This window comes from Callithrix jacchus, chromosome 17 (genome assembly GCF_049354715.1).
Source record: "Callithrix jacchus isolate 240 chromosome 17, calJac240_pri, whole genome shotgun sequence".
Lineage (NCBI taxonomy): Eukaryota > Metazoa > Chordata > Mammalia > Primates > Cebidae > Callithrix > Callithrix jacchus.
In genome coordinates, this window is record NC_133518.1 from 28,491,421 (window position 1) to 28,515,432 (window position 24,012).

At 37.6% G+C, this 24,012-nt stretch overlaps 1 protein-coding gene across 21 annotated transcripts in view; it reads right to left on the reverse strand.

Moving 5' to 3' along the window:
- Positions 1–410: 410 nt before the first annotated feature.
- The window catches only part of LEKR1 (leucine, glutamate and lysine rich 1), a 242,941-nt gene continuing 219,339 nt past the window's right edge, over positions 411–24,012 (reverse strand). For 12 of the 21 annotated variants that reach the window (XR_013528479.1, XM_078353967.1, XM_078353966.1 and 9 more), the window contains 3 exons: positions 22,575–22,739; positions 19,167–19,466; positions 411–2,669 (listed from right to left, as the gene is read on the reverse strand). Coding sequence is in view for 13 of the 21 variants with exons in the window: in XM_078353967.1 (XP_078210093.1) it covers positions 2,250–2,669; positions 19,167–19,466; positions 22,575–22,739 (885 nt within the window). In the remaining 8 variants the exon portion in view is untranslated. Of the gene's footprint in view, positions 2,670–18,521; positions 19,467–22,574; positions 22,740–24,012 lie in introns of those variants that run through there. The other 9 variants (XR_013528495.1, XR_013528480.1, XR_013528487.1 and 6 more) reach the window with 4 other exon arrangements.

Below are 24,012 nucleotides of genomic sequence, written 5' to 3' on the forward strand. Positions count from 1 at the left end.
ATTTAAACATGCAAACAACAGATCAGAGACCCTAAGGTCCAATGCAGTGGTCCCCTGTTGGCATTATACAAGATGATTTTAGAGGGTGCACCAACTAACACTTTGTTGTTGTTGTTGTTTTGAGACAGGGTCTCACTCTGTTGCCCAGGTTGGATGGCAGTGGAACAATCATGGCTCACTACAAACTTGACATTCTGGGCTCAAGGGATCCTCCCAGCTTAGCCTCCCAAGTGGCAAGGACTATAGGAAAGCACTACCATGCCTGACTAATTATTATTATTATTATTTTTGTAGAGAAAAGATATGCCTATGTTGCCCAATCTGATTTAACTCTTGGGCTCATGCAACTACTACCTTGGCGTTTCTGAGTGCTAGGATTACAAGTGTGGAGCCATCATGCCCAGCCAACATTTCTTATTTTAGCAGATACACATTTATTTCAAAGTGTATAAGAAAAAACAGCAAATCAAACTTATTATAGCTACCGTTCTTTGAGTCAAATTTACTTTTTACATAAATTTCAGGTTAAAAAGTAAGTGCATTTAAGGAAAAATACAAACTACATATAGTGTAGGTGCTATTGACAAAGGTTATGATGGAGGCTGGGAAGCTCTGGTGAGGTGGAAAGGCTGGGGTCAGGTGATTGTGGTTCTGGTTCTAGTTGTCATTAACTAGCTATACTACCTTTGCCAAGTCACAATCTCTTTGGGCATCTATTCCTTATCTGTAAAATTATGGCTGGGGTGACTTCTAAGATCCACCAGTGCCATTCTTCAGTGATGTTGTGCTTTCTTGTCAAAGGTCATTACAAGGGATGCCAATCTCTGCAAAACAAAAGTAAGCATTCCAACTCTTAACACAAGAGGCCATACTTAAACTAGTCAGGAAAATCAGTGGACCTCATGTGGAATTTTTTTGAGGTTAGGATACTCTACTAATAGAGTAGACTAATACTTTGAAAGACTGGAAATAAATTTGATTTTGCTTAGTAACATCACATTTTTTGCACATGGAAGGGATCCCAAATACCTCTGAATTCTCCCATCAATAAGATGGTCAAATAGCAGATAATTTTATGTAGCACCTTTTAAATGTGTTACTATTATTCTAATGTGGGAGTAGGAAGGCTGGATGTTCATGATGCAGTCAGATGGAGTATTTAAGTAAAGTCAGTTTTTGAAGGAAAATACACTTCTATTAGATGAATAAAAACATAGATGAACACTAGACTAAGGTAAAGAGTTGTGTTTTAAGAAACAGGAGGTGTCTACAGGTTTAAGATAAAATAACTGATTTTATTTTTGGCTTCTGGTTTTACTTTTTCACTCCGAAAATCGAAAACATATTAACCAGTTACCCATTTTCAGGGGTAATCAAATTTGAATCCCAAATTAACTCTATATAACTTTATTAAACTGTACTGAATTAGTTCTTTTTCCAATGGTTCAAGAATACAAGTTCAAATCAAGACCTAACTTTGCGTACCAAAAAGCACTCATTGTAGAAAATATCTATCAATATGGTCAGGTTCTTTGTTTATCAAAATAATCTATATAATTTGAGAAATATACTACAATTTCCTTGAATTGACATTACCATCTCTTTTCCTAGAAGTTCCTCAGCCACTGAAAGAAGACTGTCTTCCTAAAGGTTATCTATAATTAACTCTGAAATAGCCTAAAGAGAAATCAGATTAACCAATTAGATTGTAAGGTGAGGAAAAGAAGCTTTTGATTATGATGATGAGCTCTGAAACTACTCGAACTAGGCATTTTGGAAATTATAATCTTAATTAGATAAAGTACTTTTTTTCTGTTTGGAATACTTATTACATCTATTTAATCAATTCAGCTCAACAAACAAACACATATCAACAAAACTCAAACAATCTATTTTTTTGTGCAAATATATCTTCTTGTAGTGGTGCAAAAAATAAAAAAGATGTTACGGGTGAAAAAATTTTATCTGTGATCTCTAAAAGGCTATATTTATAGAGCACATTGCAACATAAATATAGAAATTGGACCTCTGGAATACCAACAACTAAATGATCTGTTACTCTATCAAAGCCCTCTTGAAAAATATGGATTCACAATTTTCCAGCTTTTTACAGTCTTTTGTTAAATATATCTACAGATTTGCCTTCCTGATCTGTGAAAATAATTTTATATTTGTCATTCTCAGTTACAGTGAGTTCCTGGCACTCTGAAAGAGCATGCACGCTGTGGGGAGCTGCCCCTCACTTTGGATCATTGCTGACTCCGCCTCCTCCTAATAATGGCAGCCAATCTCTGTCTCTGTCTGGTCTCATTTGCTGAAGATGCTCCAACCCTGGAAGGATGTGGCTGGGGGAGAAGGGGCAAGCCTGAGCTGCTAACCCTCTTGGGCTTATCTGAGGTTGGGAAAGAGGTGGGTTGCGATACTCCGTGAAGGATGGGAATTTTGATTCCTTTTTCAGAGTTCAGTCTTGCAAGGCTTCCCTCTCCATGATTACTGACCACTGCAGCAGGGGAGGTTAGGCTGCCCTTGCTGAGGGAACACGGTGAGAATGATAAATTTCCACAAAGCTTTCTGAACTCCAGGAGCTCTTCTCTGGCTTGACTCAAAGCCTCTGTCAGTTCAAAGCGTTCTTCACATTCTCTACGCACTGTCTCCTGAAGAAAAGTATTCTGGAAAGAGAGGGTGGTGGGGAAAGCAGCCTTAGCTTTAAACAACGTACATAGGTAGATAGTTATTGACACTATAGTTTGAGAACTGAACTGGAAATCTGAGGTCTGTATTCTTGGATTGTCTCTATGATACCCTACCACATGGGACAAACAAGTCAAGAACAGAAACAGTCTGTGAAGGTGGAAAGAAGTTGAAGAGAGTATTTGGTTCAACCCTTGCAGTTTGCAGATGAGGAATCAAGAACTGAAGAGACTGACCGACCTGCCCAGGGTTACTCAGATGTTAATGGTGCAGCTGGGGTTAGAGCCCAGGACTTCTAATATCTAACTTCAGTGGGGTTACAACTTCTCTGCCTCAAGTAGCAGACAGTACGCTCTGCACATGTAATGCCCAACAGTTAATAGCTGTAGAGTCATCACATATAGTATTTTATAGTAAAGGTATACTATAGTAACATAAACAGGTAAAAGTGCTTCAAGTATATGATTGAAAGGAAAAATAGCATTTAAACAATAAAATCAGTTCTTATATGATGCTTTCTCAATGGAACTTAAATACACTATTCATTTGTTGTCTGTAAGATAATATTCAAAAATAGAGAAGATCTTCTGCTATTAACTCCATTCATTTGGTAATCATTTCTCAAGTTACCAGAAGCTGTAGTGAATACAGTCCCTGCCCTCAAGAAGTCTGTACCTTCGTAAGTTTGAGCAGAACTGCTTTTTATGTCCATAATAGAATCAAGACCCAAGGTGAAAGCTGTGGGGTTTAAAATAAGGAATAACTTTTTAATAGAGCTACCTGGAGGACACTGACGGTTGAATCTCACTTGACAGGAATGTACTAGAGCAAATTTAAGCTTCAAATATGTGACTGGACTAGAGATCATTAAGCCTCTTTGAAATTCTGAAATTCTACATTTCTGGTTGAGGAGTTATCCATCTTTCATTTATGAAATTCATCAAACTTATTTCAAGTACCATGGTAAGAATTAAGTCTTGGATCTCCTCAATGTCCTGACAATCATGTCTTTATGAAGTCAAAAAAGAGGCTGAAAAGTAAATAATTCAAAGCAGTATCCTAGTAAATAAACACAATTAAAATGAGTGTGCTACAGGATTCATCAACTCAAAAATGAATTTCCATTGGCTAGCTTGTTTGTAAAAATAGCCAAGGCATTCCCAAGTCTGCCTCTTAGTGGAAAACATCCTCCCTAAGGGTGACTAATCTGCTGTCAGTAGAACTAAATGACAAAGCACCAGAGAAAGTAGCATCTTCCTGTTTTTGAGTTTCTCATGATTATAGACAGAAGTCTATTCAATTCTAAATTTGGTAATTAAAATGGAAAAATATGGGGCAATTCCAGATTAACCAATTGCACAGTAATTTTCTATAAAAGCTGCATTCCTGGGTCAAACAAATCCTCATCATTTACATATACTATTTACTTACATACATGACCCACATTTAAAAATAATCATGGGTTAATCACTTGCTTCCAGTTATTTCTATTTTTTGGAGGAACTGGAGAGCAAGGATGGTGTTTGTGGCTTTATCACCTGGGTCTCATTAACTCTAGCTGAAACATTTGTCGAAAAGGTAGGGGAGGAGGGACTAGAGATGAAGATTAATAAGGTGCCATGTTAGGTGTCATTTCATTTCCTGCTCCCAACAATTATATCTGACAAATAAAGATACTGAAGCTCACACTGTTATGTAACTTGCTGAGAGTAACTCCATTCTGAAGTGGTAGATCCCTGCTCACCTCCAGAGCCTTGCTCCATGCTGCCTATGCCTCAGTTAGTTGTCTAATTCATTACATCAAGCATGCAGGGACCATTTTGTTCCCAGGACACTAAAAAAAAAAAAAAAAGTAGGACATTTCCTCTGGTTTTGCCCAGGTTTTCTTTCAAAGGGGGAGAAAGACCCAATCCATTATATTTTTTGTCTACTAGTGGAGTAAGCTGGCAAAGTGTTGGAATTGTTAGATTTAAGTGGTGTATTAGTACATTCTTGCATTGCTATAAGGAACTACCTGAGACTGGGTAATTCATAAAGAAAAGAGTTTCAATTGGCTCATGGCTCTGCAGACTGCATAGGAAGCTTAGTAGCTTCTGTTTCTGGGGAGGCCTCAGGAAGCTTCCAATCATGGTGGAAGACAAAGGGATAGTGATGCATCTTACATGGCAGGAGCAAGAGAGGTGGGGGAGGCACTATACACTTTTAAACAACCAGATCTCATGAGAACTCATTCAGTATCACAAGAACAGCACCAAGAGGATGGTACTAAACCATTCATGAGAAACTACCCCCATGACCAAAACACCTCCCACCAAGCCCCTCCTCCAACACTGGGGATTACAACTTGACATGAGATTTGGGCGAGGGCACAGATCCAAACCATATCAAGTGACTTTCAATAAATTCATATAAAAATATCCCTAATTAAGAAAGCAACGAGTTAATTTTATTTGAATATGTCAAAGAAAAACATAGCAATGAAAAATGAGGCCAACGTAGTGACATGAATAACAGGCACAACAATATGGAATTATAAAGTGATGGAGGATGTGATGACAAGAGCTCTCCTTAAAAGAAAAATAAAATTCAATCAGTTTGCTAAGATTAAATTCAAGTCTCAAAGGAAAAGAGTAATGATCTGGAGAAAACAACCAAAAAGCAAGTCACATAAACGCTATTTCAGGCAAGTCACATTCCACTAAGGAGAACATGAAAAGGTAGAGTGAGCCGAAAGATGTCCTCGCAGCAAGTTCAATGGGATCAAAGTCCTGGCAGAGTATAAGCTGAACTGTGTACCCATGCTTTATACCCAGTGAAGTCTGAATCAGTCATGGAAGGATCAGATTACACAGTTTCCACCAGCACTCACTAGATATATTTGAAGGTAAGTGAATGGCTAGCCAGTGGGGTGGGGAAGGGTTTCTGACTGTCTGGGGCCCACTGCTCTGAAACTCATCCTTCTTCAAGGTCATTAGCCTGCAAGACAAAGGATTAATTCTCTTTCTTCTGTTAGTTCCTAAACCAGGAGAACCTCTGAATTGAAAACAGGATCCAAAATTGAGACTTCTATTTTTTTCTGTGCCAAAACATTATGAAATGTTAGGTGAACCTCACAATATTTTCATATCATCTGCCACCATTACCTCCTCCTCCAAAATTGAGATTATAACTCTGTTTTGTTCAACAGGAAGTTAAGATTTATAATTTATTCAATTATGGGATAAAAAATGAAAATAAAACAATGCAAGTTTAAGGGATTGCTATTTCAGGGGTGGAGTCTGATAGGGCATGACTAGAGGACATGTGGATGTGGCTATAGTAAGTAGATACATTAGTGAAAAATTCTATCATATGTGAAAAGAATCATGCACTCATGGTTAGATTGTTTTCAGCAATTTTGTCAAGATGAAGGTTGGACTGCTGCAGAATTTTAATGTGTTTTCACTGAGCAACAAGGACAAATGTGCAAGATGAAACATGTTTAGTAAGATTGAAAATCATGCATAGTATTCTGTGTTTTGGCCATATTTTAACATGGCAAAAATAGAATCTGGATTAATCTAACTAAACTAACTAAACTGGAAGTTAAAATGAAAAGGAAGGCATGAGTCAGGTGAAGAAGGGGGAAAGAGGTTTTCAAGGCAGAGTGGGCAGTGGTGCAAATGCCTGGCAGTGACAGAAGGAAAGGCACATTTTGGGATGAAACATGGCTTAATATGACTCAGGCAGTTGTACACAGGGAGGAGAGACCAGGACTGATGTAAAAAGGAGTGAGCAGAGTCACATCAAGAGAAAACTTGTTAATGTGCTAATACTAGAGTTTTGACTTAATTCTGAGGCTCGTATGGAGTCATTGAAAGTTTATTTCAAGCAGATGGCTGGCATGATCAAATCTGCATGAAAGGAAGATCCATTTGTCAGCTCTGTGGAAAATGTACTGAAGTTGGGCAAAATGGGAGGCAGGGAGGACAGTAGGAGTCCTAAGTTTTCATGGAGGAAGTCCCTATCTCAAGGGACCCTTGGGTCAGGTGATTTAGGGAGGGCAGAACTAGGCATTCCTGCATCCTTAAGCTCTGCTGATTGCTGGTGAGCATTATCTATAGGTATCCCTACAACATTTTCGGAATAAGGCCACTTTGAATGGGCTTAAAGTATGGCTTAATTGCCCTCCTACTGAAAAGGAAAATGTCAAAATGAAAATATAAACTAGTTCACCATATGATTGAAATTTCTAATATTAAAAAGTGGTCAATTTCCCCTAATCCTTGCAATAAAAGGGTGGTTTACTTTTATATTTGTTTTCCTTTTTATTCTTAGAGACAACTGGGTTGCTTTCAATTCCAAAAACAGTGGAAGAAGTGAGAGAAGGCTTTACTGTGTAACCTGATTGTTCTGAAGGTAAGACTCCCATCTGCATTGGGAATCAGCAGTATTTGGCACAATTTTGTGGGGAACATGCCAGGAAAGCAAGTCCTCTTCAGCGAAGAACAATCACAGATGGGTGGCTTTGTTCATGCTTTAGACCCACTAAAACCTGAACCAGTCATGGAATGATCAAATTACAGTTTCAACCAGCCTTAACTGATATATCCCAGTGTGAGTGGGTGGCTGGCCTGGTGGGTGGGGAGCTGAGGTGAAAGGAAATTCTGGGGAAAACTGTGGAAACCAGAAAGATAGGTGGGAGTTAGCAAAGGATGTTCCCAACTCCTATTCAAAGGTTTCTGTTCAACTAATCCAATCAGCCCAAAACACTGCAAAAAATTAGTGGAAATGGCCTTTTGGTAAGACAGGAATGAGGATCTGAAATAATTTCCAGGAAAGAAGTAACTTGCATGTCAGGCTGGTTGTTTTCAAAATTATATTTCCATGCTTACAAACACAATAAAAATAGGAACATATCAAAACAAAAGTTGTAGCAACAGAGGGGAATAATCCCTCAGACTGATATGTTTCAGAGGCAGATTTTCAGGACAGAGAGAAAGAGCTCATGATGACAAAGTATTTAGGATTTACTTTTCTAAGTCAACAATCCAACTTAATTTAGATTTAATTAGCCCTAATTAAACATACAAAAGTTTCTCAATATTATCTTCTCATTCTGTCAACTTTCTGGTGTCTTCCTCACCACAGAGACTCCCAGTCTGAGTCCCCTTGTGGCCCATGGCCCAAGGCCAAGGTTCTCAGGTTCTCAGTTCACTCATCCTCCCTGCCAACCAAGCCTAGGTATATAGTCCTATCCCCTAAAAGCTTTCCTGATCCTCCCCATCTTTCCTGTTGGAGTTTGGAGAACCTCCCTTTACCCTCTAGCTCTTTAAATAAGACATAGATATTCTAATTTTATTATGTCCCAAGATTGAGAACTACTTTTTGGTAATTTACTTGCTGGTACTTTGGTTTCTCCATTCTCATAGATGGAAGTATCAGAGAAGTGTGTGCCATATTCTGTATACTGATTAAACATGCAAATAGAATAAACACTTATCCTAAAACTAAGCAAATCTCTCTTGCAAATAAACTTTGTACTTGCAAATACCATGTATTCCTAAAATTTAATCTTAGAGTTTACATAAATCCATCTTTGCTAGATTTGTTAATAAACATTTTCTCTTTTAATTTTTTGAAACAGGGTTTCAGGTTGTCACCCAGGCTTGAGTACAGAAGCATGATCATGGCTCATTATAGCCTCAGTCCTATGGGCTCAAGCAATCCTCTTGTCTTAGCTTTCCAAGTAGCTAGGACTACAGGCATATGCCACCATGCCCAGCTCATTTTTGTATTTTTTGTAGAGACAGGGTCTCCCTATGTATCCCAGGCTGGTCTTGAACTACAAGGCTCAAGCTATCCTCCTGCCTTGGACTCCGGAATGGCTGGCATTATAGGTGTGAGCCACCACACCTGGTCTAACTTTCTTATGTAAATGGAGGTTCTTTCTTTCTTTCTTTAAAAAATGCAGTTTACATTGGAACCATATTTTCAAAACACCAAAATGTTAAAAATAACCCATATCCCAATATTTTTAAAAAGTAAAGAAATAAAACCATTATCTCTTCCTACCCTTCAAAGGTAACCACTGTTACTAGTTTGGAGACAAATCCTTCCTTGATTTTTTTGCTATCATCTTGGTAGCCCTATAGAGATACACACGTACTCTCCTTTGTTTTTTAAACAAAACAGATTCAAGATGCTAGGAGATGGTTAGGCAAACCAATATAAACAATAAAAACCACTGTCGTAATGAAAGCCAGTACAGATAAAGATATAGTCCTTCAGCCATACTTTCGACATCCTAAAAGGTCTGAAAAGAAAAAAATGTTGTAGCTCATTACATTTAGTGATAAAATCTGAACTGATAGGAGACTAATTAGAGTCTTTATCCCATTTTGTGCAAACATTCAGATGTCTCACTGCAGAAGAATTAATGTCATTGCATGGTGAGGCTGCCCTGCTTCTAAAATTCAAAATAATTTTCTATCTGAGCCCAAAGTTCAGGATTGTGGCCCTGTCTAGATTGCATGTCCCTTTCTTTAAATTCTCTTTCCTTAGAATCCTTGGTAGTGTCTCTTCCGGTTTTCTTCCTACCTCAGCAGAAGTTCCTTTTCTGTGTCACATTGCTAGATTTCCCTCCTCTTCCCAGCCTCTAAAGGCTGGAGTACCTGTTCTCAACCATTTCTCTATTACCTCATCCTCTGGGTGATCTCAATCAGTCCCAAGAGCTAAGTATCAGCTACATGTGGATGTCTCCAAAATTGACATCTCAATGGTATTTCTTTTCTGGCATTTCCCATCTCAGAACTCACTCAGAGCAAAATCTCTCAATTTTGCTGAAATTCCAAACTTTGGAGTTATCCTTGACTCCTCTTTATGGTTTCATATCATCCAATCCATCAGCGACTTCTATTGCCTTCATCCCTAAAATATATCTCAAATCTGGCCATTCTTCACGTCCTTCATAGCCTTGCTCTCATTTTTGTCCCCTTTAACCTATTTTCTACATAGAAGTCAGTTATCCTCTAAAAATAAGTCAGATCATGTCAATTCCTTGTTCAAAATTCCTAGGTGGCTTTCTATCACACTTAGAAAAGTACCCAACATCCTTATTGTAGCCTAAAGGCTCCACATGAACTGGTCCATTCAACCTTGCTTTCTATCACTCTCCTTGCTCACTAAGCTCCAGCAGTGCTTGCTGACTTCCTTGTGGTTTAAGGTTCCCAGTATGCTCCTTGTTGCAGGGTCTTGACACTAAACTATTACCTCTACCTGGAGTGTTCTTTCCCTGGAATGTTCTTTGCCTCATTATCTTCTCAGAGTCCTCTTACCACCCCTCCTTCAGAAAGTATCCCTTTTATCCTGATTTTTTCTTAATCTATAAAAACAACAAAACTGTTTCGTTAAATGAATGCATAAATAAGCAACTGTAGTAGGAGCACAGGTGTATACCTAATCTTTCCTCTGGGATTTTGTTGCTTCATGGAGGGGTTCTCCTTGCACTTAGATTTGAGGAATAAATAGAAATGTTCCAGGCACCTGTTACTAAAGTTTAAGCTAGGATCTGCCTTGTCTGAATTTTTTTATTTCTCATAATCTGAAAAAAAAAATCTCACTAAGGTTTATATTCTGTTGTTTTTGCTTTACTTGTAACTTTCCTGATTTTTCTTCTATATTCCTTGCTCAACCTTTATTCTTGTCTCCGCCACCTTCTCTACCAGGTCTGTTTTATAATTTATTCCTATTATTTTTAATTTTTAAATAAATGTATTACATATAGCTAAAAAGTAAAATAATACTATACAATTCACAATGAAAAAAGTATTTCTTCACATTTCCAAGTCCTGCTTCCCAGGAATAACCATTTCCAAATCTTTAAACTATTTCTTCTGATAGTTACCCTCCATACTTCAAAATAACATCATTATACATCCATCTTTTTGTTTTTCAGTTTTGGCCATGTCTACTGACTGCATGGAATGGAAAATGAGGGTTTAGCTTCCTATACCAGTTCCCAACAGATGCTGCATCTCCATCCTCATATTTCTGTCACAATTTTTATTCTTCTTTATATGATTATAGTATATAAACATATGCACATCTGGGCCATGTAATGTACTAAGATGACATTTTCTTCCTTGCACAACTTCCAACCAGAGTTATTGTCTCATTTATCTGCCTCATTTTCTGAGTGTTGATGTTAATTTTTCACCGAACTTGCAGAAGTGTAAACATCCTCTCAACATGTTCAAACACCCCATGTAAGCTATCAGCTTCTTTTTATTCTTGGAGACATACTTCTAAGAACCCTCCATTCTTCTGGTCTGGTTGTTCTTTAAAGCTGATGCACTGCTGTAATACTAGCATTTTTTCCCACCATTATCCTGGGATTCCCTCCATCTCTCTTCTGTGTTGAAACCTTTATTTCCTCATTCCTATATTTTCTCCTTTATTACTGACATTGTGCTGTCATATATCCTCTAACAGCTTCCTGGAAAAGGCTGCCGGGGTAGTATCATTTTTGAGAACTCTTATGTCTGAAAATATCTGCATTTGATACTTGATGGATTGTTGTGGCAGGATATAAAATTCTAGGCTGGGCATAATTTTTCTTTGGAATTTGGAATGCATTGTCTTCTACTTCTTATTTCCTCTAATTTTCTTTTCTTTTCTCCATCTCTTTGCTTTTTTTCTGCTTTCTAGGAGATTTCACATCTTTATCATCGAACCCAAATATCTTTTAAAATTTCAGTCCTTATATTTTAATACTCACCCTTGTTCTTTTTTTTGTAGCTTGCTTTTTATGTTTCATAAATACAATAGCATCTCTTTTCTCTCTGAGGATATTAATTATACTTTTTTGAAGCTCTCTTTTGCTCCCTGTATTGTTTTGTACTTTTTTCTGTGAAGTTCTTTTTTTCTTACTGTGTCTGTTCTTTACATTAGAGATGTTTCTCAAATAATTGGTGATCCTTGACAGTTTATGTTTAAAAATGAGTTCCCAAAATGTTACCTTAAGTGCGATTGTATAGGTTTCATTGGCAGATATCCTTCTAAGTAAGTAGATCGAACATGGATATAGTCATTTCATTGGGATATCTCAACTGTCAGTGTCAATGGGTCTTATCTTTTTTGAGACAGTGTCTCACTCTGTCGCCCAGGCTGTAGTGCAATGGTGTGATCTCAGCTCACTGCAACCTTCACCTTCAGGTTTCAAGTGATTCTCATGCCTCAGCCTCTAGAGTCGCTGGGATTACAGACATGTAATACCTGGATAATTTTTGTATTTTCAGCAGAGATGGGGTTTCATCATGTTGTCCACGCTGGTCTCAAATTCCTGGCCTCATTTGAACTGTCCGCCTAGACCTCTCAAAGTGCTGGGATTACAGGTGTGAGCCACTGTGCCAGGCTGGTCTTATCTTTTAGGCAACTCATTTCTCCAGCTAATTTCTTCCAATTTTTTTAATGGGTATTGATACATAAGCCTAGTTACTTGCGTTCTGAAAATTGAGAGTGTGAAGGGCATTGGGAGGTTTCCCTATTTAATATACATCTTGCTTTATCTCTTTTGTCCTCAGGTTCAGTGCCTTTCTCATTCAGTTTTACTAGAGAGTAAACCCTTGGCATTCTGCCAGGATGGTGGATAGGGGCTTCTTGGGAACTGGGAGAATATCTCTGAGGATCTGTTTTGCTCCTTTTATAATATTTCAAACAGTCTTGTTTTCAACTCCACCCGTACATCCCTTTTTCAGAGGTATAGGCATACAGAGATATTGTGAGTTTGGTTCTAGACCAAAATAAAGCAAATACTGCAATAAAGAAGGTCGCATGCAGTTTTTGGTTTCCCAGTGCATGTAAAAGTTATGTTTACACCATACTGTATTTGATTAAGTGTGCAATAGTGTTATGTCTAAAAAATGTACATACCTTAATTAAAAATATTTTACTGCTAAAAAACGCTACAATCATCTGAGGCTTCAGTGAGTTGTATCATTTGCTGGTGGAGGGCCTTGCTTCAATGTTGATGGCTGCTGACTGATCAAGGTGAAAGTTGCTGAAGGTTGGGATGGTAGTGGCAATTTCTTAAAAGAAGGCAATAGCAGGAGAATCACTTGAACCCAGAAGGCAGAGGTTGCAGTGAGCCGAGATTGCACCACTGCACTACAGCCTGGGCAACAGAGTGAAGCTGTCTCAACAAGCCATGAAAAAAAAAAAGACAACAGTGATGTTTGCCCATCAATGTACTCTTCCATTTATGAAATATTTCCCTGTAGCATGTGATGTTTTACAGCATTTTGCATGAAGTAGAACTTCTTTCAAAATTGAAGTCAATCCTCTCAAACCCTGTCACTGCTTTATCAACTAATTTTATATAATGTTCTAAATGCCTTGTTGTCATTTCAATAATTTTCACAGCATCTTCACAGGAGTAGATTCCATTTCAAGAAATGGCTTTCTTTGCACATCTATAAGAAGTAACTTCTTATATGTTCAAGTTTGCAGCAGTTCAACCACATCTTCAGATTCCATTTCTAATTCTAGTTCTCTTGCTATTTCTGCTATTTCCTCCACTGAAATTTTAAACCCTCAAAGTCATCCATCAGAGGTGGAATCAAATTCTTCCAAACTTTTGTAATTATTGATATTTTAGCCTCCTCCCATGAATCAGGAATATTCTTAATGACATCTAGAATGGTGAATCCTGGCCAGAAGATTTTGAATTTACTTAGCCCAGATCCATCAGAGGAATCACTCACTATGGCAGCTATCACCTTGTGAAATATGTTTCTTAAATAATAAGACTTGAACTCAAAACTGTTCCTTGATCCATGGGCTGCAGAATGGATGTTGTGTTTCCAGGCATGAAAACATTAATCCCCTTGTACATCTCCATCAGAGCTCTTGAGTGACCAGATGCATCGTCAATGAGAAGCAGTATTTTGAAAGGAATTTTTTTTTCTGAACAGTAGGTCTCAACAGGCTTCATATATACAGTAAGCCATGCTGCAAAAGGATGTGCTGTCATCCAGACTTTGTTGTCTCCCTTATAAAGCATAGACAGAGTGAGTGGATTTAGCATTAACAATTAAGGGTCCTAGGATTTTGGGGATAGTAAATGAGCACGGGCTTCAACTTAAAGTCACTAGCTGAATTATCTCCTCACAAGAAAATTAGCCTGTCCTTTGAAGGCCAATTCTTGAAGTTTGGCTTCAAAGCTTCTCTTCTCCAGCTATGGAAGTCCTAGATGGTACTGTCTTCCAATAGAAGGTTGTTCCACCTACACTGAAAATCTTTTGTTTAATGTAGCTACCTCATAAATGATCTTAGCTAGGTCTGGATAACTTGCTGCAGCTTCTACATCGGCACTTGCTGTTTCACCTTGTACCTTTATGTTATGGAAATGGCTTCTTGTCTTGAACCTCATAAACCTACCACTGCTAGCTTCCAACTTTTCTTCTGCAGCTTCCTCATCTCTTTCAGTCTTCCTAAAATTGGACAGAGTTAGGGTCTTGCTCTGGATTAGGCTTTGGCTTAAGGGAATATTATGACTGGTTTGATCTTCTACCTAGACCACTCAAACTTTCTTAACATCACAAGAAGTCTGTTTCATTTTCTCACTATTCATGTATTCACCAAGGTAGCACTTTTATATCCTTCCGTAACTTTCCCTAGCATTCACAACTTGGCTAACTGGCCCAAGAGGCTCAGCTTCTGGCTTATCTCAACTTTGATATACTTTCCCTTGTTAAGCTTAATCATTTCTGCCTTTTGACTTAAAGTGAGAGATGTGTAACTCTTCCTTTCATTTGAATGCTTTAGAGCCATTTCAGGGTTGTTAACTGGCCTAATTTCAACACTGTTGTGTCTTAGGAAATAGGGAGGCCCGAGGAAAAGAAGAGAGACAGGGGACTGGCCAGTCAGTGGATTAGTCAGAATACACACATTTATCTATTAAGTTTGCTGTCTTATATAGTCACCATTCTTGGCACCCCCAAACAACTCTAATAGTAACATTAAAGACACTGGTTACATGGCCATAACATATAATAATAAGGAAAAAGTTTAAAATATTGCAAGAATTACCAAACTATGACACAAAGACATAAAGTGAGCACATGCAGTTGAAAAATGACACCAACAGAGTTTCTCGACAGAGGGGTTACCACAAACCTTCAATTCGTAAAAAAACACACATAATATCTGTGAAGCACAATAAAGCAACATGCAATAAAACAAGTTATGCTTGCAACTAGCTTCCCCAATTCCTAAGCCTCTCTCCAGTGTTGTCACATTAGATTTTCTCCATAATTGATCCTCCCATCCCTAATCCTCATAGACATTAAGTTTCAATATTCTACAGTCTGATAAGTCAGTTATCTCTTAGATATTTGCTTTCCATTTTTCTAAGCTTTGGTCAGCATCTTTTTTATTGAGTGCTAACTCCTCTCCCGTTCTCTTTGTCCTAATGGATTTAATCACTTTTTATTAATTTATTGCCATTTGGAATGAAATGGAGATAAACACAGGTATTCAGTTTTCCATGTTTAACCAAGAACATTATTTTCTATTTTTGAGTATCACTTATTTTCATTGTATGATTACAAGAACTGTAGAATTTAAAACTTCTGCTCTTTTTGCTCCCTTATGTGTGGTCTTAAAACAACAAAAATATTGAACTGTCCGTACTGATTTTTCTTTAGTGACTGTGAGCTGTTAATTTGAATTTACCACATTCTTCCTCTGGATCACAACAAGGTCCCTAACAGTGGGGTCACACTGTCTTGACTGTACTCACATGGAACCAGCAGGAAGGAAAACGGGCATCAAGAGGCACATGACCTATTTTGACTTGGTTTTACTGATAAGTGTTATTCTCTAACATATTAATTCTGTCTCTCTTACTCTCTTTCCCTCCCTCCCTTCTTCCCTCCTTTCTTTCGAATCTTTTAATGTATCTTTTCAGGGATTCTTTGTTCACGTTTACATTTCCACCACAGTTTTATTTTCCATTTTCTCCCTGTTTATTGACCTGCACCCTTTGTTGCTCTGCTTTGCGACCCTTGCTGTTTCTGGGGCTGCTCTCCAATAATCCCTGCTCCACTTAGGAAGGCCCATTTTGCCCTTCAGAGGCTTTGGCTTTCCTCTTATCCTTGAGAACTTTCTTCATACAATTAAAAACAAAGTCCATCCATTATTTGGCCTCTTGAAAGAGAATGGGTCTTTCCTCCTCTTAATTAGCCTCCTTATTAGACCATTAATTTATTTTTATTTTAACAGGAATTTGTTTTCCACTTAAATGCAGCTTTGTTTCTCCAGAATCTGAGAAATTTCAAGTGTCTGGAATGCATGATCAAAAAAAGTGGTGTTTTCACTTTACGTGCTATGGCCTCTATTCTTTCTGGCTCATAAATTATATCCCTTTTATTGGCTCGTTTCCTTTTTTATAAGCATATTTTGGACTCTGGCATGCTTAGCCAGAGAAGCAGCCTTAATTATTTACCCTTACAGTTCAGTTCTAATTAGTTAACTTTGAGGTGATATTTTGGTAACTTCCAGTGGAAAATCTAGTCTACCTTCTCTGCTCGCACAAAAGGAGATTGTCCCCCTAAATATCCCCTTAAGTGTTTTCTTTACCTTTGGGATGATCCTTTTCTCCTCTCTGGCAATGATCTATGATCATTCACATACCAACCCAATGTCTTATGACTTTCAGTCCACACTTTTTAAAAAAGCTTTATTCCTAAGTGGCTTCTTTTAACAACTAATGAGCAGGAAGAGTTCCAAATGCAATTCCTTTTGTCTGATGAAGAAATCCACTCTTCACTTTAAGTTTATATTCTCTTCCTAAAATCACCTCCAGAAGCCCTGTGATTGGAAGCCTTTAAAGTGCCCCTTAATGATCCTTATCCTCCTGACATTCACATCTTTGTGCAATGATTTCACCTTGAGTGTGGGTTGGACTTATTGATTAATATGTAATGAATGGAATAAAGCAGAAGCACTGGGATGTCTCTTCTGGGATTAGGTTGCAAAAAGACTGTGGCTTCTGTCTTGGCACCTTCTCACTCATTCTTACTCGCTTGCCCTAAGGAAAGTCAGCTGATACACTGAAGTGTTCTATGGAGAGGTTCACATGGGAGAAACTGAGGGAAGCCTCTGGCCAAATGCATCCTGCCAACAACCATATAAGTAAGTCTGAAAGCCAGTCTCATCCTAGTTGAGCCTCTAGATGAGACTGCAGCCCAGTGCAACCCTGACACAAACCTCAGGAGAGAACTTGAGCCTCTAACCCATAGACCAACAGAAGTTATGAGATAATAAATGTTTGTTGTTTGAAATTGCTAAACTTGGGGATAATTTGTCAGGTAGAAATAGATAACTTATACAGGCTCATAAGGCAAATATTCCAGCTTTAAGTCTATGCTTTTTATATGATAAATTTGTTTAGATCATTCTTTCCTTTGGATATTAATTTAATTACTTATGCAAAGTTTTCTTTAAATTCTTCTTTGAGAGCAGCAAGTGGCAATTGTCAGTCTTATTCATAATTACAACACCAGTACCTACCTAACACGTGCCTGGCACCCAGATAGATGCTGTTATGGGGTATGGAAGTTTGTTAACTCCAAATCTCATGTTGAAATGTAATCCTCAATGTTGGAGGTGGGGCCTAGTGGGAGGTGTTTGAATCATGGCAGCAGATCCCTCATGAATGGCTTAGCATAATCTCCTTGTTGATGAATTAGTTCTTGTATTAGTCCATGCAAGATCTGGTTGTTTAAAAGAATGTGGCACCTCCCCACTCCTCTCTTGCTCACCATGTGATCCACTGGCTTCTCCTTCACCTTTCACCATGATTGTAAGCTTCCTAAGGTCCTCACCAGAAATAGAGGCAGGCATTATGCTTCCTGTTCAGCCTGCAGAACGATGAGCCAACTACACCTCTTTTGTTTATAAACTACCAAGTCTCATATATTACTTTATAGCAAAGCAAGAACAGAGTAACACAGATACTAATATACGTTTACTGAATTTGACCCTTTTGTCTTTTTTTACTTGTCCTAGTTTATAAGTTACTCCTCATTCTCTATATTGTCATTTCTTTTGTGATTGCAGAGTTAGAAAATCTGCCAGTCTAGTTGCCTCAACCTCTCTGTCCTTTACCCTGCTTCCCTACTCTAGAGATTCACTACTGCTGTCTCATTTGAGGCAAATCAGCGTCACCTCTTTCTTTCTCAGGGTTTCTCCAATGGAGCTGAGTCCACACATGCTCTCTCATCTTACTCCTGCCTGAACTGGGGTTACTGATTCCTTTATTGGGAGGACAGTGCTGCTGCGTAACAAGAGACACTTAATCATCTTTTTGTCTTAATTATAATACTAAAAGAAAATTGAGGCCTGGAGATGTTAACTGCCAAGTCTGTGGTTACTGTGAAATATAGAAGCAGAATAATAACTAGGTTTCCCAAAACAGGAAACATCATATCATAGGATTCAAATTTGAATCTTAGCTCCACCAAGCTGCCTGGCCTTATGGAAAATATTCAGCCTTCTTCAGTCACTTCCTCATTTGTAACATGTAAATAATTTCTACTTATGGAGCTGTCTTAGGCATTATTACTGATTTAGTATTTTGTCTAGCCCATATTTTATCTTATATTTATAACTTCTTTGTAATAGGTTCACTTCATAATTACAATGATGACATAAACTCTATTTGGCTGATAATTTAAATATAGCAAGAACATGGCAATATTTAATTGTTAATAACCAATATTGTAATAGCACTTTCATGTCTTTATTAATGCAAATAAAACCAACAAAAATATTACTTCTTACCAACATTCAGAATCTTCCTCCATTTGCCTTTATTTGATATACTGTCATCAAAGGATCAAATATTATAATATGATATGATATTGGTGATTACAAAACAGATGAATTGTTCCACTATTTCTAAACTGCTTAGTTTTCAAATCAAAATAAGTCTTCCAGTTTGAATGAAAAAATCACTGAAATAATCACGCATACATAAGAAAGAAAACTGGCACATGTATATTAAGTTTACATTGACAAGAAGGTAAAAACCTAAGGTAAAATTATATTTAAAAGACATAGTCTACTTTTTTATGAATGTAAGCATCAAGTGCTCTAAGTTTCTTTGGCAAAGATTTAATGTTAAAACAAATAACACTTTATATAAATATATAAAGATTCCCAGTCTTAGAGGTTTAAAATAGTTATTTGCAACAAAGAACTGGGTGCTGAAGAAACTTTAGAGATTATGTAGTTTAAGGGAAAGCCAGGTCTGGAGAAGATAAATGACTGCCTGGAATTAAGGACAGAACACCAGGATGCGATTTCACGTCAGACTAACAGTCCAGGACAGGACACTTTCCATGAAACTAAGCCTTTCACGTTTTTGTTTGTTTGTTGAAAGAACATGTGCTCTTTGATTAATTGCAAAGGTACCACCATCTGCTTCCTACCTCTTTCTGGGACTGGTTAAATTGCTCTATCAGTTGTGCTTGAGCCAGCATTACTCTTTCCAGTTCATCTGACTTCTGTTTCATTTCCTTCCTCAAGTCTTCTGAAACTGAATCATTACTGTCAATTTCCTTCTTCAAGCGAGATTCAAATTCTGCAACCAAATTTTTCAGGTTTTCAATTTCTTTTTCCTTTGACTCAGATTCTTCAGTGTACCGAATACGGGACTCACGAAGTTTTGCTTGAAGATCGGTCACTTCCTGCCTTAGATCTCTTGTGGCACCAGTGATTAAGTCAGATATCTGTAAGATAAATCTCATATTAGCTTGTAGGCAATAGTTTCTAGGTTACCATAGAATTCTTATGGTTTTTAAGAGGTTTATTCTCATTTATCAGTGTACTTGCTTGATCAGATGAAAACAAATCCATGACATGCAGGCCTTCAAGATTTTCTTTTTAAAAGTTAAGACTAAAACATTTATTTTTCTACTTAAAATAGTATCCCATTAATCACTTGGGCACTCTTGGAAATATATAAATTTCTGTGACTATATTAAGCTACAAAGAATAGCGCAAATCTTTTTTGTTTTTATTTTGAGACAGGGTCTTGCTCTGTTGCCAAGGCTGGAGTGCAGTGGTATAGTGGTGTAATCATGGCTCTCAGCAGTCTTGACCTCCTAGGCTCAAATGATCCTCCCACCTCACGTTCTCCAGCAGCTGGATCACAGACTCATGCCACCACACCTTGCTAATTTTTTATTTTTTGTAGAGATGGTGTCTCTTGATGTTGCCCAGGCTGGTCTTAAACTCCTGGGCTCAAGTAATCCTCCTACCACAGCTTCTCAAAGTACTGGGATTGTAGGTGTGAGCCACTGTGCCTCAGCTCAAGTCTTGACAAGTAGAACAGGGCCTGTCTGGACCTAATTGGCTTTGGGATCTCAAAATGCCTGATTTTGGGGGAATGCAAGGAGAATAGCACTAGAGTTATACTCTACTCAAGTTTTCCTTTGACATTATTTTTTTTTTCTTGTATATAATGGCTGGAGGAACTATAGATACTATGCCTTCTAGAACAGTACTGCCCAACAGAACTTTCTGTGGCAAAATATTCTATGCTATCCAATATGGCAGCCACAAGCCACATGTGGCTACTGACAGTGGCATGCTGGTAAATGTTTACTAACTGACTTTCAAAAAAAAAAAAAAGTAAGATTTGTATCTAATTTCCATTGTGTAAATACTCTAACCATAGCTCTCAAAAAACAGTACTGACTCTTGAGCACCTGATATATGACTAATGTGACTGAGGAACTGATTTTAAGTTTTATTTAATTTTAATTAATTTAGTGGAAACTTTGGTAGCCACATATGATACCATGATGAACACTGCAGTTGTAGAAAACACCTGAATACCCTGAAAATGTACTGCTTCTCAAGGTGGTACCTTTAGATAAATTAAAGAGAGAATAACTTGGAGAAGCTTTAGAAGGGAAAAGACTGCTTGCTTGCTTTCTGCTTAAAAATCAAAACAATGAAACAGGGAAGAGCAGAGCTACTTCTAATGAAATATATCCTTATTACTTATGCTGCAATTATTGTCATGTTATAAATATTAGCACACCAAGAAACTAGCCCACGAAGAGTCTGGAAAACATTCATAGACCAAGGTTCCAAGGACTTTGTCAACTATTACATAAAAAGAGTTTTATGTATCCACAATTTGTTTCAAATGTTAAATTTATAGAAAGAATAACTTGTGTTAGAAATCTCTTCACCACAATTCATAATTTTATAAATTAATATTCTATTATCTTCAATTAATCCAGGAGGGAAGAAGGTCACTGTCAGGTCTGCACAGTTGTTTCCATCACCCAGAGGATTGCTGACACTGAAATAAACCAAGTTATCCTTGGGAGAGGAGGTTCACATAACCACAAATATATTTTTATTTTTCTAAGCAGTCAACATTTAAAATCAGGAGGTTTCACTTACAAAATGTGGCTTTATGACTTCTCTTGAGAAACTGTAACATCTGGCAAGTTCCAGCCTGCCTGTCTGCATTCTCCTGCTGATGCGATCCTGAGCCACCCAGGGCTGCAACAGCAGTCAGAGGGAAAGGAGGCAGAAAGGCAGAGACTCAGTGGAGCCTGAGGCATGAGGATCCAGCAAGCAAGAGATGAGAACCCTCTAGGGAGGCAGAACCTTGGAGGGGCTAAGGCTCTAAGTTTATGGCATTTGCTCCATTGTTCCAATAGAATTTCACTTATAAAACACAAATTCAAAGATAAAATCACTAAGAGTTTCTTTTTTCTTTTAGAGAAGGGGTGTCACTCTGTTGCCCAGTCTGGAGTGCAGTGGTGTGGTCATAGCTCACAGAAGCCTTCAACTCCTGGATTCAAGTGAACCTCCTGTGTCAGCCTTCCAAGTAGCCATGACTACAGGTTTGAACCATCACACTAGGCCAATTAATTTTTTTTTTAAATAGAGACAGAGTCTTGCTATGTTGCCCAGGCTGGTCTTGAATATCTGGCTTCAAGTGATCCTCCTGCCTGGGCTTCTCAAAGTGCTAAGATTATAGGCATGAGCCACCATGCCTGGCTAGCTTATTAAGAATTTCAAGGTAGTATCTGGAGAGCATTAAATCCAAAGCATGAGGCCTTTCTGAGTGTGGGACCATGTGCTATTGCACTGGTTGTACACATATAGCTGGTGCTGCCTGTTTACAATGGACTCCTGAAATGGATGTACCACACTTCCTGTATAGAAATAAGGAGGCCATTAGGTCTTGTCTGATGCTTAATTAACACAGACTCTTAATGCATTTATTCAAAATTTTATTTCCCCACTATGTCTCAATTAATACACATACACACATGCACACACATATACACTTTACACTCAAGTCCTATAAACACAGAAAAACCTTAACAAGACCTTTTATACTCAGAACATACTGTTTAAGGAATTTAGGGAGGTGTGATAACATTTAAAAAATATTTCTCTTCATTCAGAAATGTTGAGAATGAAAAATATTTGCAATTAAAGGCTTTAGTTGTTGGAAAAATTTTAATTATGTAAAACACCTCATTATCTTTTAATGTTGGATATTTGAGGTGTTGAAATATCTAGCCATACTAATTTTTAGTCATATAATTTATGCTGTTTAAAAAATGAGTTTATTCTAGTAGAAAAAATTCATATGTAGCAGGATTACGTGCTTGTATAATTTATCTCAGTTATCCCTTCTGGGGAATTAGCCAAATCACCTTACCTGCATGGCTAAAACCAAGATACAGTGACAGTGAGTGAAAGGTACCGGAGTTATAAATACTGTAGTGTTCTAAGGAGGAAATGAAAAACAGCTGCAGTTTCAAATCTATTAAATAATGATAAATGTCATAATTACAGACCTTCATTTGTAATTCCTCTTGTTCTTTCTTAATCTTTTGGATTATATCTTTATGTTTTTCTTTTTCAATATCAAGTTTCAGTTTTGCTTCTTCCTTAAAGAGAAGAGCTTGCTCTTTAAATTCAACCAAGTGTTGGGCCCTTTCCTTGGCAAGTTCTGCTTCAATCTAAAAATGGCATTTAAAACACATGTAAAACCATTTTACCTTAAAGTAAGTACATTAAGCTTATTTTCAAACTCTAAGTTTTAAAACATTCTGATGTTAAATTTTTAATTAAACTACTTTTGAAATTCTAGTGTTAAAAAAAATGTGACTTAGACCTTGGGCTAGAAAAATTGACCTTGTGCCAAATATTTCAACACGTTCTAAGACCTGAAAAATTAGTAGAGAAGTTAGAACTATACGACAGTTTACAGAAATACTAAAAGCTTAGTTATTTGCTCATTTATACTTTAAACTCAGTTCTTGCCAGCAACTCAGAAAATGTAAAGTTTTTGTTTTTAAGCAGATTTTGAGGGCCTTAGCCTAAAATCTGCTCAAATCTCAGAGGAAATACAAAGTACAAATGCTGATTTTTTAAATGGCCCTTTCTTGAGGGAGGTCACAGAAAGTTTTGGAATCAAAGTGTGTCATTTTAATGTGACTAAAGTGGGAAGGATGATTAAAGGAAAAGAGTCAGTGATGCCCACACAGATGGTTTCCAACTTACAATGGTTCGACTTATGATTTTTTGACTTTATAATGGTGTGAAAGCAATATGCATTTTCAGTAAAGACTGTACTTCAAATTTTGAATTCTGATCTTTTCCTGGGCCATTGATACACAGTATGATACTTTCTTGGAATGTTAGGCGGTGTCAGTGGGCCGCAGCTCCCGGTCAGCCATGTGATCATGAGGACAAACAAGTGATCCTCTACACTGTATGTACTGTGTTGCCAGTGCTTTCAGACACTGTGTTTTCATATTCCATCATGTCTACCATGTTTACAGAGTATCCATTTTTGACTTAAAATACCTTCAATTTATGATGGGTTTATCAGAATGTAACCCCATTGAAAGGTGAAGAACATTTGTATCCATATTTTGACTCAGATAGAATCATAATGCTAGAAGGGACTTTAGAAATCCCCTAATTCAATTTCTCATGTTTCTATGAATTGTAGAAAGAATAAGCAAGGACTCTGGATGCAGATGGAGTTGAGTTTAAATCCTGGCTCTTAATCCTGGCTCTGCTACTTGCTAACTGAGTGATCTTAAGTTTGTGTCTGTAACCCTTCCTTTTAGGATTATAACTAGTTCCCTTAGGGGTTGTTACGAGGATTAAAGGAGGCAAAGCTTTTGTGTAAAGCTCTAACACAAGTAGGAATTTAATAGTGGAGATTACTTCCACACCCTGACCCTTCAGTCTTCACCACTGACTCCATACTAAATGAGTGGT